At 35.2% G+C, this 17563-nt stretch overlaps 1 protein-coding gene and 1 long non-coding RNA gene across 2 annotated transcripts; both read right to left on the bottom strand.

The window, feature by feature from the left end:
• Nucleotides 1-468: 468 nt before the first annotated feature.
• On the bottom strand, nt 469-6234 carry LOC121215989 (uncharacterized). The gene is made up of 2 exons (XR_005911960.1): nt 5994-6234; nt 469-1361 (listed from the first exon to the last, which is right to left on the bottom strand). It is a non-coding gene; the product is annotated as an uncharacterized lncRNA (long non-coding RNA).
• Nucleotides 6235-7853: 1619 nt separating this feature from the next.
• LOC121215988 (uncharacterized) lies at nt 7854-12392 on the bottom strand. The gene is made up of 2 exons (XM_041091023.1): nt 12182-12392; nt 7854-11641 (listed from the first exon to the last, which is right to left on the bottom strand). Exons 1-2 carry the CDS (start codon nt 12390-12392, stop codon nt 11238-11240), a joined length of 615 nt encoding a protein of 204 aa, XP_040946957.1. The 3' UTR covers nt 7854-11237.
• Nucleotides 12393-17563: the final 5171 nt, after the last annotated feature.

The raw sequence follows: 17563 nt of genomic DNA, 5'->3' as shown, positions 1-17563 counted from the left end.
AATATAAAGGCATAATTTTATGATTTAAATCTCCACCTTTACTAATCGAGAATATACCTTAAAGTTTCCAAAAAATCTATTTTTTTCCAACATCAATATGATTATTTTGAAATGATACATTTTAAAATACCTTAATTCCTTCTAATTTCATTTTTTAAAATATAAGTATTTTCATGTCCATAAATTAATTTTTCAAGGTGCACCATTAATCCAAACTGTAAGGGACAAACTCAAATAATGCAATGAATACAAACAAAGACAAAAAAAGTGGACACAATATTTACGTGAAAAAAACTCAAAAATAATTATAAAATAGCTTTAAAAAATTGATTTTTTAAGGGTCATAGTGAAAGACACCATTAATCCAAACACATATATTAAAAATAAACTATTTAAAAATAATTTAAATTATATTTATATGGATTAAATAATAATTAAAATCGTATTTAATATTAAATAACAATATAGTAAGGATAACAATTGAAGGGAAAGTTTATGGAAGGTGCCAAAAAAAAGTTTCCAGATAACCCTACCGGGCTTTCACACACATGCTGTTCTGTATATAGATACAAAATTCTACCTCGAAAAGCACAGCTTTTAGCCCATCAGCTAGAAAGCCATGGCCTCTCAGCCCACAAAGATGTTCTCTAAAAAACTTAAAACTACTGATATCAACAAGCGGTTGGCGATTCCGGAACAAATCCTGCCTTCTTTGCCAGCCTTCAATGCAGGCTATGCAGTCAGGATTCAGCTAATGTATGGGACAGAGATCTGGCCAATTGACTGCACTGTTCGCAAAAATGGGTACAAGAAACCTGTTTTGTCCCGTGGATGGAGAAAATTTGTTGTTGATAACGAACTCAAAACTGGCGATAAAATCACCATGTACAAAGATTTTGAAGATGAAGATGGTGGTTCCCACTTTAGGGTTGAAGTGGAGAAGCCAGAAGCTGCCAGCAACCAAGACAGGAGGACCCTTCCTTCTTCTTCTTCTTCTTTTCTCACTTTCAATGATCATGAAGTCGATGGAACCAACTCCGGAAACGAGGCAGACCGGATACCTAATCAGGCGCTTGATGATGGAGCAATCAAACTGGAGGGAGGTATCCCCATCATGGAGCTTCCAGATGTTGCAACAGACACTTTGGTTGATGGTCATGTTATTGCCAAACCGTCTGTTAAGATATTTGGTGCCATTATGACTGACGAAATGAAGTGCTTGGGCATTACCAAGGGTACTGACACGGGTGAACCCTCACTCCTCTCGCCCTGTATGGCCAAACCAGAAAGAGAAACCGACTTCTTTGGTATCGCCGAGGGTGGTGATGCAATAGCCTATGGCAGTGGGCCTAGTGATGCAGCTGGAGAAGCATGTTGCAACATGATTACTCATCATCAAAGTGTTAGCTTGGACTTGGTTCTGTCACAACCCAATCCATATGCAGGCTAGTGAAGTTAGCCTGGACTAGGTTCTGTCACATTATTCCTCGATTACATAATATGTTTCAGCTTAACATACCTTATATATTATATTTTAATTGCACAATAATATGTAGTGACGACTTAACTGTTTTTTCTTTAAATATTTTTCTGGGATGATTGGTTTGCTAGCTATATGGTGTTTTAATTAGATATAGAGAGGAAAAGCTTCTTCATCTCCTTATCCATAAACGCATCCTTCACTGCCAGTTCGTCGACCTTTTCAACAATATAATATGGAACTAAGTATCTGTGTCTTCTATGTTTAATGTTTCATCTTTAATCTCTCAGTTCTTTATAATTTCTTCAGCTGCCTACATATTTTGCTGTATATGGGTAATTATTTAATATATCTGCGTATTAATCCGCTTGTAAAGTGTAAAAAACTCTATGTATCAAATGATTTTCGTACATAGGTAACCAAATTTTCTTCTAGTTTTTACTCTCCCTTTCTCCAAATCCTCAAGCACCCACCTTTATACTTTCACCCCTCCCCACCTATATAGCAGAAAATACATAGGTATAATAAACTTTTCTAGCTTATACTTTTGCTTTGGTGATTGTGTGATTGGGTTTGCTTATTACTAAGGGTGTTTGTTATTTTCTGGTTGTGTGGAGACTGATAATATGGGGTTGTTAGGTTTTTTATTCTTGTGGTGTGGAATTGGTTGCTGGTGTTAGAGTTGTATTTATTGCTGTTTCTTGGTGTCTTTTGGAGTTGTTCTTAGATGATTATTGTTAAGTTCTGGGTGATTTTAGGTGTTGGCTTTTGCTTCTTGTACCTTTCACTCAGTTTCTTGTAAAATTATTATAGATATCTTCGTCCTACAAATTCGATTATATTTGATCACTTTATTTAAAAACAAGTAAATTAGTTCCAATATATTAGATTAAAGAGTAAATTGATCTTGTTTCTTAAAAAATTCATCCATTTCTATTATTAAAACTATCATAGCTAACAAATATTAAACAGTGGCACATGGTATGTCCGGTGTACCTCATTTTGACATATAGAAATAAGTTTTTAATAATAGAAATTGATAAAATTTTAACAGAAAGATTAATTTACTCTCTGATCTAACATATAAAAATTAATATGCACAATTTTTAATAAAAGGGACAGGACCTCTATAAGTGACTTCTAATAATAATAATAATTTTGAATGAGAAAAGAAATAAGTGTCAAAAATTTTCATTAATACACAGTGAAATAATGTAATAACAAACCTTAAATATAGATCGTAAAATGGACAAAAAAGTTAAGCATAAGAATATTTAAAATAGCATAATACTACTTAAACGAAAATTTTCAAATAACCATTCGCCGGTGGAGGGGAATCTCAAGTGTCCGACGATCTTTGTTAACAACTTGCCGCAAAGACTGCACTGAATGCGTGACTGATGCAGAAAGGGCGATAGAGAGATTAAACAGTTTTAGAATCTATGGATTTCGGGTTGAAATTAATAGGGCAAGGTTTCGAGTTAGGAACACCTTTTGGAGAAGGGTGTGTAGAACAAAAATTAAACTCATATCGAGGCTAGGCCTGATGAGAAGGTGAGCCGACATCTGCTTCTGAAGAAATAAGAGTTATGGAGCATGATACCATTAAAACGGGTTGTTGTGCAAGGTGTGGTTGATACGAATAAACTTAGTTGGCTGGAACACTGTGCTATTGCTTGGATTGAAGATGGGTCGTCCTCGTATTCTTTAAAGAAAACTTCTGTCAGAGGGAATTGATGGGGTGAATATTTTTAAGCTTTCTGGACGTTTGATCTTGATTTTGTTCAAGGACAATGACTTGTTTCAATCTTTCGAAGACTCAAATTGGGAGTAAAGGGACCTTCCAAAGCAATGCGTGCCACTGGGGGAAGTTCCTTAGAGTAGACAACGATACTGAAAATGGGATCTCATTATTTACAGGAATTGTATTAAAATTATTGTGGAACAGTTGCAAAGAATTGATGAAATTATCAATTTGCAAGTTGGTGATACATGTTTAGAGGTGCGAGTAGCAGAAATCGATCCAATGGTAATGTTTCGAGCTCTTGATGATAAAGGGAAGCAAAAGAATTACAAAAAAAGCTAAGAATAAGAGGGGAAGAAAGTCATCAAATGGAAATAGTTGATGATAAAGTTGATGGAGTCCAGATTTAATGGGCATGCCATTGTTTCATGGGTTGGAGCTTGGGGCGTTCTTTGTTTATTTTGGTCAGGCCATCGAAGCTTGCTTTGATTGGATTTTACGTTTAATCGGGAGTTCTGTTGATAGGTGGTGCAGTTTGCTATTTGGGCTGACGAGGTCTGTTGGTTGGTAAGGTTTCGAGTGAGTTGTTTCAATGGAATTATCTTTTAATTTGTAGGAGTCTCTTTATTCAAGTGCTCTTTTCGGATGGAAGGGTGGTCTTACAACGTCCAAGTTGCTGCAAATTCGACGCCGAGTTTTATGCATGCTGGCACAGGTTCTTAGTCCAATGGTATAGGGGCTCTCTGCTAGGTCTTGGTGATAAGTGGAGTGGGAAAGGAAGGTCGTTTTATAGGTGTTTTGGACCGTCTTCAGGTGTTTGATTTTTTTTTATTCTTGGAACGTTGGGTGTTATGATTGGGTTTTTATTGTGCCTTTTTTTTAAAAAATTTTTTTGAAGTTCTTACTAATATGTTAGTACTTGGTGTTTGCCATGTTAGGTTTAATGACTCGTCTAGGGTTTCGATGAAAAACTAAATTCAAGGGATCTAATTGAATACGTTTATTGTATTCAGAAATACACACCTAAAAGCAGCTTATGCAGAAGAGCATATATAAGATACCACTGCTATAAACTCTGGCCATAATCATAATTTTATTCTTAGTTCTTGGATGGGTTGCCTACTTGTATGAATTAAGTAATATTGTTGTGTGGATTCACTGGAATATTAGTTCAAACAATAATGTTAATTTAATTAAATAAAAAATTGATACAAACCGATTAAAATATTTTTTAATATTTTTAAAATTTTAATAAATTTTATCGTTCCAAAAATATTGCTTGTGGAAAAGGTGAAGCTTCCATATATTTTCTAATCAAGGTGGAAAAGAAGTAAGCCATTGATTTGCTATTTTTCTTTTCTTTGTCGATTGTGGACATTAGTGGTGTCATCATCATCTTTTTTTTATTACTATAAAACATGTGCGAAAACAAAAAGTTAGTCATTGAAAATTTCTTAAAATAGGAATAATTATTAAATTTAGTTTAATTTTAACAAAATAAAAATTTAAATCCGAGAATAAATATTAAATAAAAGGAATTCAAATTTTAATATTGTGAGAAAAAGATACTAAATTGAAACTCTAAATATTGATTTAACCCTATATATTTTTAAAATTATATGAAACATCGTTGTATATATGGTTTGTTGGGGATTCAAATATAATATTCATTTTGTGAAAAAAAGTCATGTTATTCCAATATGCATGCATAATCAAGTTTAAGTTCATGACTAAGCAATTAAACTATGAAAAAAGAGAATTAAATATTACTGTATGTGATATCTTGTATTGCAAATTTTGTGATTGTGTAATTAATTTATTGAGATATTAAGAAATAAATGAAGTGTGTGAGTGATTTTTTTTTGGGTGAATTATAGTAATAAGGTAAAGTCTGAACAATTAGCGCGACTAGCGCAACTTAAATTCAGGTCACACCTAAGATAATGAACACCCTAGATCACCAGGTCATCACATGGGGTTCAAATATTTGAATGTTTTGATTTAAATAAAATGATATTTATAATTTTTAATTTGTCAAATATTTATTTGACGCAAATTTAAACCATAGTTCTTATCTGTTATCTTAAATATAAAAATAGGTAAAGTGACTCTCACTATGAATATTTTAAATACAAAGAATATCTGATCATGATGACTCTGATTACTTTAGATGCACCCTATACGTTTTGGATGTATGCATCTTAAATACGAAGACTATCTTACCATGATAACCCTTTTCTTTTATTTTCCTTTTTTTTTAAAGTATTTTATGAACGAAGGCAATCATCATAAATTCATTCACTTAGAAGCACTAGAAAACAACGATGACACTAACCAAAAACAGACAAATAAAATCAACAATACAATAACAAAAGCCAAACAACCTTTAGAACCCTTGTAAGGATACCATTACAAAACACAACCCTCTTGCAACAACTAGAAAATCAAAACATTAATATAACAAACACAACTCACCTCAATAACTTTAAAAAGAAAATCCATTGAATCTGTATGTTGGCCTAATAATGAGGTCCCATCCAGATGTGATATGGGTTTGAGTTGCATTAATCGCGTTATCCTATGAACCTATATGTTGACTTAATAATGAGGATGTTTCCCCATCTAGATGTGATATGGATTCGAGTTACATTAACCCACGTTGTTCTCCTCTCATAATTCAAAAAGACTTTCCATTGAGAAGCAATTGCAATTAAAAGTTAAGACAATAACCAAGCAAAATAGAAAAAAGAAGAAGAAGAAGAAGAGTACCTTAACAATCTATATTAAGTCTTCTCCCTCTAATTTGCGCCAGCTCCTTTATCACTTCTTCTTCATTATCAATCACACGTAAACCCAGTTTTTTTCTTCTTCTTTTTTGCCAAGTTCCTTCACTTCCAAACCCTCCTTTTATTCTTAATCCCCAGTCGAGCAATTCTTGGCTCATCAATTAAAGGATCTCACCTTTATTTGGTTAAATTTTTTTTTCTTCTAAGACCTCAACACCCCATTCTCTCCGTTCCCATCCTTCCAAATAAAATAAACTAAACTTCATTGCTTTACCAAACCCACTTTCGAAACTTCGAAAGAATCGTCCATTAAAATAACCAAGAACATATTCCATATTAAAAATAATTATTTTTCCTGGCCTAATCGATTTAATCACTAGTAGGATTTTAACAGCTATACTAATTGAAAGCAACATATTCCAACACCTTGAAAGAGGACTCATCCTCACATCATTAACATTCCAATAATTTCCTACTTCATCCTTATTGTAATTTTATTTTTTAGAATATTATTTAGTTCAAATTTAATATTAAAATTATTTTACCAAATAAGTTGTATTTGAATGGGGGCTCAAAAAATTTAACTCCTATGCAAACATTGTCGACATTGGCCTGATTCTAGTCATAACTTTCCCCACTTTTAAATTGAAGGAAAGAACACACTTAAGTACACTCAAATCTATATTTTTCTTATTATTACAATAATAACAATATCAATTAAATTAAAACTCAATTCAAAACGTGATCATCACCTGCTTAATTAACCTAATACATTAAACATACCCAACAAACAATTAGGAAGTGAACGTCTTTTTTATTTTTTTTTAGTAATTAACTACTTAAGAAGAGAATCAGAGTCTTAATATTCAAATAGATATGTTTTGCTTATATGTATGTAATAAAATACATAGCTCATTTTTAATGCCGGAAGTTGTGAGAAATAGCATAATTTTCAAATTTTTAGATAATTTTTTTACTTTCACCCTTTAGAAAATTAAAATTTTACTCTAATCCCTCAGCTTAATATGTGCCACATGTTGATTTAAGTCTACATCTCTATGATCGAACATCATTAGGTGTTTAAAGTATATTACGAGTTTATGTGTGTGGAAATCGGGTTGGAAGAAATTGAATTAATGAAATTAAGAGTGGTTATGTTTTGATTTTAAATTAAAATTGTAAAGATTATGCAAAATGAGTTTATCTGGTTTAATGGTTAAATGTTGTGCTTTTGTGTGGCAGGTTTTGGGTTTAAACTCTTTCTCTTGCATTTTTGTTAATTTTTGTCCAACCTCTTGCCTTTGATATTAAAGTTATATGTTATTTTTGTTCAGCTTAGCTTAGCTTTAGGTTTTGTATTTGAATCCTCATGTGTGCAAATTAAAAAAATTTTATTTTAAATTCTGGAAAAAATCTAATAAGGATAAGGTATATGATATTGAGATTAGTGGGGAAGTAGTTAGTTTTTAAGAATTTTTATTTTTGAAATTCTAAACTTTTTTCCCCAAAGTCCTCCACATTCTGCCGTACACTTCTTGCTACACTATTCATTTTTTTCTCTCCTTTTTTTCATGCTCTCTTTCTGAATTTTTCATTCTTTATGCTTTAGAAGTTTTGTTGTTTTTCTTTCTCGTTTTGCCATACGATTGCCTCTTGTGTTATTTCATTCGTACGTTATCGAATCTCAGTTACTTCTTTGGGTAAGTGTGGTGGTTGTTTATTTCAGGAAGGTGGTTCTTGGGTATTTGATTTGAGAAATTTTTAGTCAGTGGTACTTGCGTTTTGATGACTCTCTTTGGTGTGGGAATCTGTCAGGCAAGGTTTGTTAACATAACAGAAATTCTGAAAAGAAACTAATCTCACAATTCTCCATATATCTTTCTCATGCAAAGTACGTATATATACACTGCAAATCAAATATAGTTGTAATTACCCTTACCTAACTAACCATCAACAACTAACAACTAACAGACTCTTCTTTACTTCCTAATATACCCCATACTTATCTGTTCCCTTGCTAACACCTCCTAGTTCACGTTAACAACTCGAAGTAAATCCCGAAATCGATTAAACCCTGAAGCTGACAGAGGCTTTGTTAGTATGTCTGCTAGCTGATGAGTGCCTGGGACATGACCAACTTGAATAACTCCAGCGGCCACCTTCTCTCTGACAAAGAAAATGTCCAACTCCACATGCTTAAATTTGGAGTGCATGACTAGATTTCTTACGACTACTATCGCAGCTGAGCTATCACACCAAATCAGCGCCTTTGGTAAGTTTGGAACACACAATTCAGTTAACAAGGATTGAATCCACGTTATTTCAGCGGTCACATGTGCAACACTCCTGTACTCCGCCTCTGCTGTGGAACGAGATACCACATGTTGTTTTTTCGAACTCCAAGAGACCGGATTGCCTCCAAGAAAGATACAATACCCAGAGGTGGATCTGCGATCGTCAATGTCCGACCCCTAACTAGCATCAGAATAACCTTCAAGGGAGAATTTTAAAGCTCGAGTAAATTGTAATCCGTAGCTCAGTGTGCATTGTAAATAACGCAATATCCTCTTGACTACTTTGAAGTGAACAGTTAGTGGCTTATGCATGTATTGACACACCTTGTTTACGGAATAGGCAATGTCAGACCTGGTGATCACGACATATTATAAGGCACCTACTATACTTCGATATTGATGTTCATCTTTAAGGGGGCTGCCTTCATCAGCAGATAGGCGATTAGTAGTGACCATCGGTGTTGGGATAGCGTTTGATCTGTCCATAGATGCTTTGTAAAGTAAGTCTCTGATGTATTTGGCTTAAGAAGGAACTATCCCATTTAATGTGTACTGGACTTCAATACCAAGGAAGTAGCTCAACTGTCCAAGATCCTTCAATGCAAACTTAGCATCGAGTGTCTTGACAAACCGATCAATTTCCTGTGAGTCACTGCCTGTAACGATAATGTCATCAACATACACTAAAACGTACATCAATGTATCCTCTTGTTGTCGGATGAAGAGTGAGCTATCAGCTTTGGAAGCGTTGAACCCCATGACTACCAAAAAGTCCCTTAGTTTTTGAAACCAAGCTCGTGGAGCCTGTTTAAGACCATAGAGAGCCTTCTTTAGCTTGCATACAAGGGGCTCTCCATGTAAGCCATACTATTCGAAACCTGGTGGCTGGGACATATAGATTTCCTCACTCAAGTCCCCATTTAGAAAGGCAATGTTTATGTCAACTTGTTGAAGAGACCACTGGTGAGAAACAGCCAGAGCAAGGACGACTCTAATCGTGGTAGGTTTTACAACGGGACTGAAAGTTTCATGAAAGTCAATGCCTGCTTCCTGTAGCTACCCTTTGACCATGAGTTTGCCCTTGTATCTAGCAATGGAATCGTCAACATGCCTCTTAATACGGAAGAGCCATTTACAGCCAACTGCCTGTCGACCCTCTAGTAAACCAACTAGATCCCATGTGTGATTGGAAATCAAGGCATTGTATTCTTCCTTGGCTGCTGTAGTCCAGGCTGTACTCTGAAAAGCTTCATGAATGGTAGTAGGTTCAACTTCATCCAAGCTGATGCAAGCACTTTGGGTCGAAAAACCCACTTTTAGAACGTGTCTGCATAGAATGATGATTGACTTGAGTGGGTGGTGACTGAGAGAAACCAGGACGATCAGGTAGATTAATAGTTCCAAGGCCTGCTGCTAATGGACTAGGAGAAACTCAAGATAAGGATTGCTCATGAGACGACTGCCCACTAGTAGAAACAGGAGATACTACATGATTGTGTTGAGACTGCCCAGGAGAGATACCTAAGATAGGAGAGGTACCTATGGTAGATGGGCTAGTAGATGCTCGTGCTATAGCAGGGACATGCGAACTGCCAGTCGAAACTACTGGAAGAACAGACCGATGAGGCACCGTGTGTGATCCTTGAGATACGACCGTAGTTTGGAACCCATCTTTGAAGGAAAAATTTTTTCATCAAAAATGACATGCCGGGATAAAAACATGCTGCCATACTCTGCGAGACACCGATAGCCTTTGGTATTAGGAGCACTGCCAAGGAATACACACTGTTGAGATCGAAAACTCAGCTTGTGGTGCTGAAATGGCCTAAGATTTAGGAAGCATGCACATCCAAATACTCTTTGAAGCTCATAACTCGGTTTTACTTTGTGGAGGACCTCATAGGGACTAGACTGTCCTAGGACCGGAGTGGGTAGTCTATTAGTTAAGTGAACAACATGCATAATAGCATAGACCCAGAACTTCAAAGGTAGACTTGCATGAGCTAAGAGAGACAAGCCCATGTCAACAAGCTGCCGGTGTTTTCTTTCAGCAGCCCCGTTTTGTTCTGAAGTATAAAGGCATGCGATCCTGTGTTGGACACCAAGGGAGGACAACTCATGAGCTAAAACTCGATACTCACCACCACAATTGGTTTGTAGCATTTTAATGGAGCTACCAAATTACACTTTGACCAGCTGATAAAAATCTCGAAAACACCAAGCCACTTCAGATTTGTTTTGAAAAAAATACACCCAAGTATATCTGCTATACATGTCCACAAACGAAACATAGTAAGGGAATCCATTTGAAGGTAACCATGCAGGACCCCATACATCAGAAACTATGAGTTCAAAAGGAGAGAAATACAGTTTTTTAGATGCTGTAAATGGAAGTTTATGAGCTTTACCGAGTTGGCAAGTTGTACACACTTGTTGTACACAATTTTGTTTAACAGGAATATTACAAGTTTTCAAAACTCGAGTAAGAACTTCAGTGCATGGGTGACCTAGTCTGTCATGCCACAAGGAAGAAGGTGAAAACTGAGCAGTGTTAGCAGTGTTCAATACAGTGGAATTTGACTCTGGAACTCTAGCAACTGCCGTTGGAGAAGGCGTTGTGAACTGAAACCTGTAGAGGCCATCATGCATGCAGCCCTCGAGCAGTGTCTTCCCTGTCTGTATGTCCTTCACAAAACATAGAACTGGGTAAAATTTAAAATAAACATTGTTATCTTTAGCAAACTGACCCACAGACATCAAATTCTTGCATACTGCAGGAACATGCAGCACATTCTAAAGCTTTACAAGTCGGGCCCCAGTTGAGAAAGTGGTTGAGCCGATATGAGCAATAGGCACCGAATCACCATTACTCATAGTGACACAACTCTTACCTGTATACGAAGAGGGAGCCGCAAGATTGGACACATTCGGTGTTATATGGTTTGTCGCTCCAGAGTTGGGATAACATATAGAATCATCTTGTAAAGACGGGTGAGACCGAGGGAGAAAAGAACCGGAGGAAGCCTGAGGACTTGAGTTACAGCAGTGAGACACCACTTGACAGGTAGGAGCAGAAGACACACAACTGGAATCATGCAACTGATGACAATTAACTTGTACCGTGTCATCCCTGCACTACCAGAAAATGATTCATCAAATCTGTGGTAACACGTTTGGACCATGTGACCTATCTTCCCACACAACTGGCATTGTGGCCTCGTACGAGACCATCCTCGTCCATTTCCACGAAAACGACCTCGAGACCAATCACGACCTTGTCCTTTATTATTTTGCTTAGAGTCTTGAGAATACCTAGTAGAGTCTGCAGATCGTTTACCTGTATCATCATTGTTTCGTTGATGAGTTGCTAGGTTTGTTTTACATGGGGTTTCTGTTAACGACTCTCACTGACGTGATTCACAGTCAATTAACAATTCGCTCAACTAGTCAAGAGATAATGGAGTTGCAGTAGCTAGAACCCTAATAGAGTCAAATTCGATAGAAAGTCCAGCTAAGATAACACTCACTTGTTCCTGTTCAGATATAAAGCTACCAGCAGCAGTCAAATCATCACTGAGTTGCTTGACTTTTGACATATACTCTTTAACAGAAAGATTGGATTTCTTGAGAGAGTATAAAGCATGACACATGCTTAAGATTTTTATGTTCGATTTGGCACTAAACTTTCTTTCAATTGTAGTCCACAAATCAAAACTAGTTTTAGCAGTTGTAAGATGAGCCAAAATATCATCCGTAATAGTAGACAAAAGCCAGGAAGTGAGGAACTTATCTTGCTTTTGATGAACGATGAATTCTTGATTTTCAATTTACTGTCCATCAGGACCATCAATAAACTGGGGAGGAGAGGGAGTAGTACCTAGCACAAACCCTTCAAGCCCATACCCTTCAAGAATCAACAGGAGTTGATGTTTCCACAAGAGGAAGTTGTGCGACGTAAGCTTTATTGTATCATGCTTGGAGAAGTAGTGCACTGCAGTTGTACCATGAACACCATTACCTTGTGAGTGTTCAACCTCTCTGGTGTTGGACGAGTGACGGGGTGTATCAACGGCTGCATTAGTAGCCATAAGGGACAAAGCGTACCTCTCTTTATTTTTTCTCTTCACAGTAAGCTCAGCAAGAAACAACCGGCTCTTGATACCATGTTAACATAATAGAAATACTGAAAAGAAACTGATCTCACAATTCTCCATATATCTTTATCATGCAAAGTATGTGTATATACACTGCAAGTCAAATATAGTTGTAACTACCCTTACCTAACTAACCGTCAACAACTAACAACTAACAGACTCTTCTTTACTTCCTAATAAGGTTTGTGAATTGCATGACTTACTTTTGGCGAATTAGAGGTTTTTGAGAACTATCGTTTCTGTTCGGTAAGTGGTCGAATGCTGAATTAGTTACCTGGAATTAGTGTTTTGTTACTAAAATTGGTTTTTTAAATCCTGGTTTTAGGTTTGGAAATTCTTGATGTGGTGTTAGTTTCAAAAATCAGTAAGGTGTGTAAAGAAAACTCGAAAAAATAACAAACGGCAAATGTCAAAAGACTGCACTGTTGACACCATATGGTCGTGTGACACAGGCTATGTGCTAAATCGTGTGTGACATACGGTCTAGGGTATTTGGGCCACAAGAGCATGTGTGAGGCCATGTGAGCCACACGGGCCAGCTAATATTTTTGTAAAATATTACTTATTCAATGCTTACCATTTGGTGAGTTACGGAGGTAGAGATTTATCGATAGAAGAAACGAGCAACAAAAATTGAACATTGAAATCAAGGACCTCAACTAATGCCCCTGCAGCAAGCACAATGCCTCAACGCCTAAATTCGTGCACTCCCACTCCGAGCTCTAGTGCCCTTGAAGCCTGGTCTTTGAGTGACTTAAGCTTGACGCCTTTGCGCTCAGGATAAGGTGCCCTAATACCACTAGCACACCCTTATGCACGATTGGACCGTTATTCGTCGGCACACTTGTGTCGAGGCAACACCTCATCGCCTCAATTTTCGAACCGATGCACTAGATTTGGTACCCGTGTTCCAAGTGCGAGGCCCCTGCATGCAATAGGGGCATCTTCGTTGATGGTCGAGTCTATGAATCAAACAAATATTTTACCTTTGGTTAGAGTTTATCACCATTTATTTTTCAAAAAGTTTTAATTGTTACTCTCTTTGTTTTAGTTTTTTATTACATAACCTTTTTTATTTACTTTACTAGTTTTTACTTAACAATAAAATTATCACCGATTTATGTGGATATAATTCTACTTGCTACTTTTTACTAATTTATATTTTCAAGTGTTTTTACTCTATGATTATGCCACATCATCACTAGAAAATTAAAAAAGTTTATATAAAATTTTAGGTGGTGATTTGGTACAAATATAATTTTAGAGTGTTGCATACAGTATTTTAATAATCGGACCAGTGGTTAAATCGATCAGACTACTGGATCTGGATCCAATTGGTTTTATCAGTTAAATGGTTAAACCAATAATAATCAATAAATAATTAAAAATCATAAAAAATAAAAAAAATTGTTAAACCTATTCAATTATTGGTTTGTATACTATTTTTTATCGGTTTCGAGTAGTTTTCAAATCAATTGATTTGAGCCTTTTGTTTTGACTAGTATATCGATTGGTTCTTTGTCCAAGTGTTTTGACATGCCAATTAAGTCATGTTCCAAGAACATCAATCAAATTATCAAATCTTGATAGAATCCAAGTTCAATGATTAAAATGAATCTAGTTGTCAAATTCAAATACTAAAGTGAACAAAAGACATATAAATATCGAAATGAACATAATTACCTAATTCAAGGTTCAAAAATTATATTATCTCAAATTTTAATTTCAACATTCACGTAATTGGCCACTTGTCAATTAAGTCATGTTCCAAGAACATCAATCAAATTATCAAATCTTGATAGAATCCAAGTTTAATGATTAAAATGAATCTAGTTGTCAAATTCAAATGCTAAAGTGAACAAAAGACATAAATACCAAAATGAACATAATTACCTAATTCAAGGTCCAAAAATTATATTATCTCAAATTTTAATTTCAAACATTCACGTAATTGGCCACTTGTCAATCTAAATGGCTTTCTTATTCACATGATATGGCTTTCAATACATGAAGAAAAATTATACTTTAAAATTTTTAGAGGGATTTATTTAAAAATTATTTTAATGCACTATTTGATACTTAAGTTTGGCTTTAAGGTCAATTTGATATTCAAGTTTAGCTTTAAGATTTAATTTGGTACCCTAAAACATATGTTCCAATGAATGACACACGTGCCTAGTAAAAAATATATGTACTTAATTGAGATAAAGAAAAAAAATAAAATGCCAAATAGAATGTTTAAGTCAAACTCAATGTGTCAAATAGGAAAAAAGAAGAAGATCAAGTGTTAAAGTGAATATTGAAGCCAAATTCAGATACTGAATTGAGACAAAAAATTCAAGTATCAAATTGAATATTGATTAACAGTCTCAGCCCTAACTTGGTACAACCATCCAATAAACCATATCATCCCAAACCAATGTTGTTTGGTTCGGACTAGACCTGTCAGTAGTACCGGTTGGACTGGAAATCAGTTGGAGTACAAGTTTGGAGATGGGCATTGAATTGATTGACTCGAAAATTAGTACAAGCCAAATGAATTGAGAAAAAAAATTGAACTCGGACAACTCAATCAAAATTTTAAATTTTTTTTATAAATATCAATGTTATTTCATTAAACCGAATGATTTAACAACTTAATAGCCTAATCGATTTAATCACTAGTAGGATTTTGATTGTTGAATCTGTGGGTGGCAGGCATGTAAATCCAATTCCAAACATCAATTCCCACACGTGTATGTTGGTTGAATATTTGAAGCAAATTACATTCAAACTCCCCAAACTTCAAACAAATACAAATATTTTGACTAGCTACTATTTACGAGTTCAACAAATTGTCTAAATGTTCTTTTCTTTTTGACCAAACAATTAGCCCTCTTCTCAGCTCATTCATCAGTGCTGAAGACATGCATCACATCAATCACTGTACTATATTTTTCATTGAAAAAAATAGATAAATTGATGATTATGCGTTGAATGAAGGAGAAAAATAACCCTTTCGTATACTATGTGGAAGCTTATTTTGGTGTTTTATGTATAAAGAGCATAGTAATAATTTTAGTACTAAGACTTTTATTTAAAGCAAATTTGGCTTGATTAGGGGTTTTTGTTTTTTTACCTTTTTCAGTAAAGGCGACTGCTGGGGAACAGGAAAAGGTCCACATCAAAATCCTAATATGGTCCAACGCCATGGTGTTGGAATACTATTGGCCAACCTCATAAAGAAATGGTTTCCTTTTGACAATGTGACGCAGTTTCCATATCTGGAACCTCCGTGAAGGGAAACCTTGTCTCTGTATAAATGCCAAGGCGGATTTCAAAACATGTAGTCATATAATACCCACCACCAGCCAGTTCCAGCATGGCCTCTCAAATCATAAATTTATTCTCTAAGAAACTCACAGATACTGATATCAAGAAGAGGTTGGCCATTCCGACAGAAACCCTGTCTTCCTTGCCAAGTTTTAATGGAAGTCATGCCGTCAGAATACATCTTAGGTGCAACACAAGGGTTTGGCCAATTGTCTGTACTGTCCGTAAACAAGGGTACAAGAAACCTGTTTTCTCCCATGGATGGAGAAAATTTGTTGTTCATAATGAACTTAGAATTGGTGATAGAATCACCATTTACAAAGTGCAACATCAAGGTGGTTCTTCTAATTCCCACTTTAGGGTTGAAGTGGAGAAGCAACCAGCTGCTGCCAGCAACCAGCACGGGAATGGTGGAAGTGCAACTGAAACTGAAGCTGAAGCTACTGAAATCAACTTGTTTGGTATCGCAGAGGCAGGTGGTGCAATGGCCGCCTATGGTAGTGGCACTAGCGGTGAACATGCCGCTGGAGAAGCATGCTGCAACGTTATTAGTATTAATCATCATCAAGGCCTTAGCTTGGACTTGACTTTGGCACCGCTCACTTAAAAACCAAGCTACAGGATAGGGTTTGGAAACCCAAATCTGTTTCCACTGGTGTGCTAGACCTTGGACATGCTTCTTGAAGTTGTTTTTGTAGTCAGTTTTTTTAGTTTTCTCTATATATTCAGGGTTTAACATAGGGTTTATGGCTGCACCAAAGTCTTGTTGGTATTTTTTTTTCGATCTGCTTTGGTTGTCATGTTTCTTTGGGTTTGTTTTTATCTAGGATGTTTGTACTTACAGGCTCGTGTGAGTTATATAACTTCGGGGATAATGTTAATTTAGATTTTAATATTTACAATTTTTTAAAATTTGGTTTTTATTTTTATTTAGTTAAATTTAATTTTTCAAAAGGAGTTGAAGTTAATCATTAACCTTTTAAATATAGTAAAATTAGTGTTTTAACGGGAATACTTACTAAACCGTTATACTTTTAAACATGATTTTTTTTAATTTTTATTAACTTTTTATATATTTTACAATTTTTCGATTTTGTTGACATGTCATGTATAACAAATAGTGTCATGCTCGTGTTAGCATAAAATATACGTGGACTACCACATAAATAATATCACCAATATCATTCAAAAAAATTAATATTTTAGTCAATATAATTTCTATTAAAAACCATTCAATTTTAAAAAAAAAATTTAACACAAACAAATTAAATTGACATAAAATATAAATATTAAAAATTAAATTAATGCGTTTTAAATATATTTAATACATAGATATGGTAGATTAAAGTAGCTGCTTGATTTGAATTTTCATTTGGTTTCATAAGTGGGGTATTAAAATATTAGAAAGACTCTCATTTTTCCTAGTTGACTTTTACTTTTCAAGGTTAAATCCTCGTGCGGGCGGTTTTAGAATCATAGTGTTTTCATGGGGAAAGTACGTAGAAAACACCATGCAAATTCTTGGGTATGCAATCTTTTCAGTACCCAGATATTATTTGAGTTCGTGGAGGGAACCAGGATATGTGTCGTTTGGATATGTTACTGTTTTTGTCTGTGTTCTTTTTTTTTTTTGTAAGTTCGCTTCGCTTCTTGTGTTACTGTTTTTTGCTTTTGTTGTGTTACAGTTGCAGAATAATATTCTCTTGTCTTAAATACTTTTTTGTTTTATTATTATTATTTTCTTTTTCTGAGATGATTGTTGTGTCAAAGAAAATTGACACAGCTTCTTCACC

This window comes from Gossypium hirsutum, chromosome D04, assembly GCF_007990345.1.
Source record: "Gossypium hirsutum isolate 1008001.06 chromosome D04, Gossypium_hirsutum_v2.1, whole genome shotgun sequence".
Taxonomy (NCBI): domain Eukaryota; kingdom Viridiplantae; phylum Streptophyta; class Magnoliopsida; order Malvales; family Malvaceae; genus Gossypium; species Gossypium hirsutum.
This window is presented reverse-complemented; position numbering and strand designations above follow the sequence as displayed.

Excerpts from the sequence above, each read along its gene's own strand:
- LOC121215988 (XM_041091023.1), bottom strand. The coding sequence starts at position 12,392 with ATGGCTACTAATGCAGCCGTTGATACACCCCGTCACTCGTCCAACACC. Across the intron at positions 11,642-12,181 it reads GCTTGAAGGGTTTGTGCTAG|GTAAACGATCTGCAGACTCT; the intron begins GTACTACTCCCT and ends ATGATGATACAG.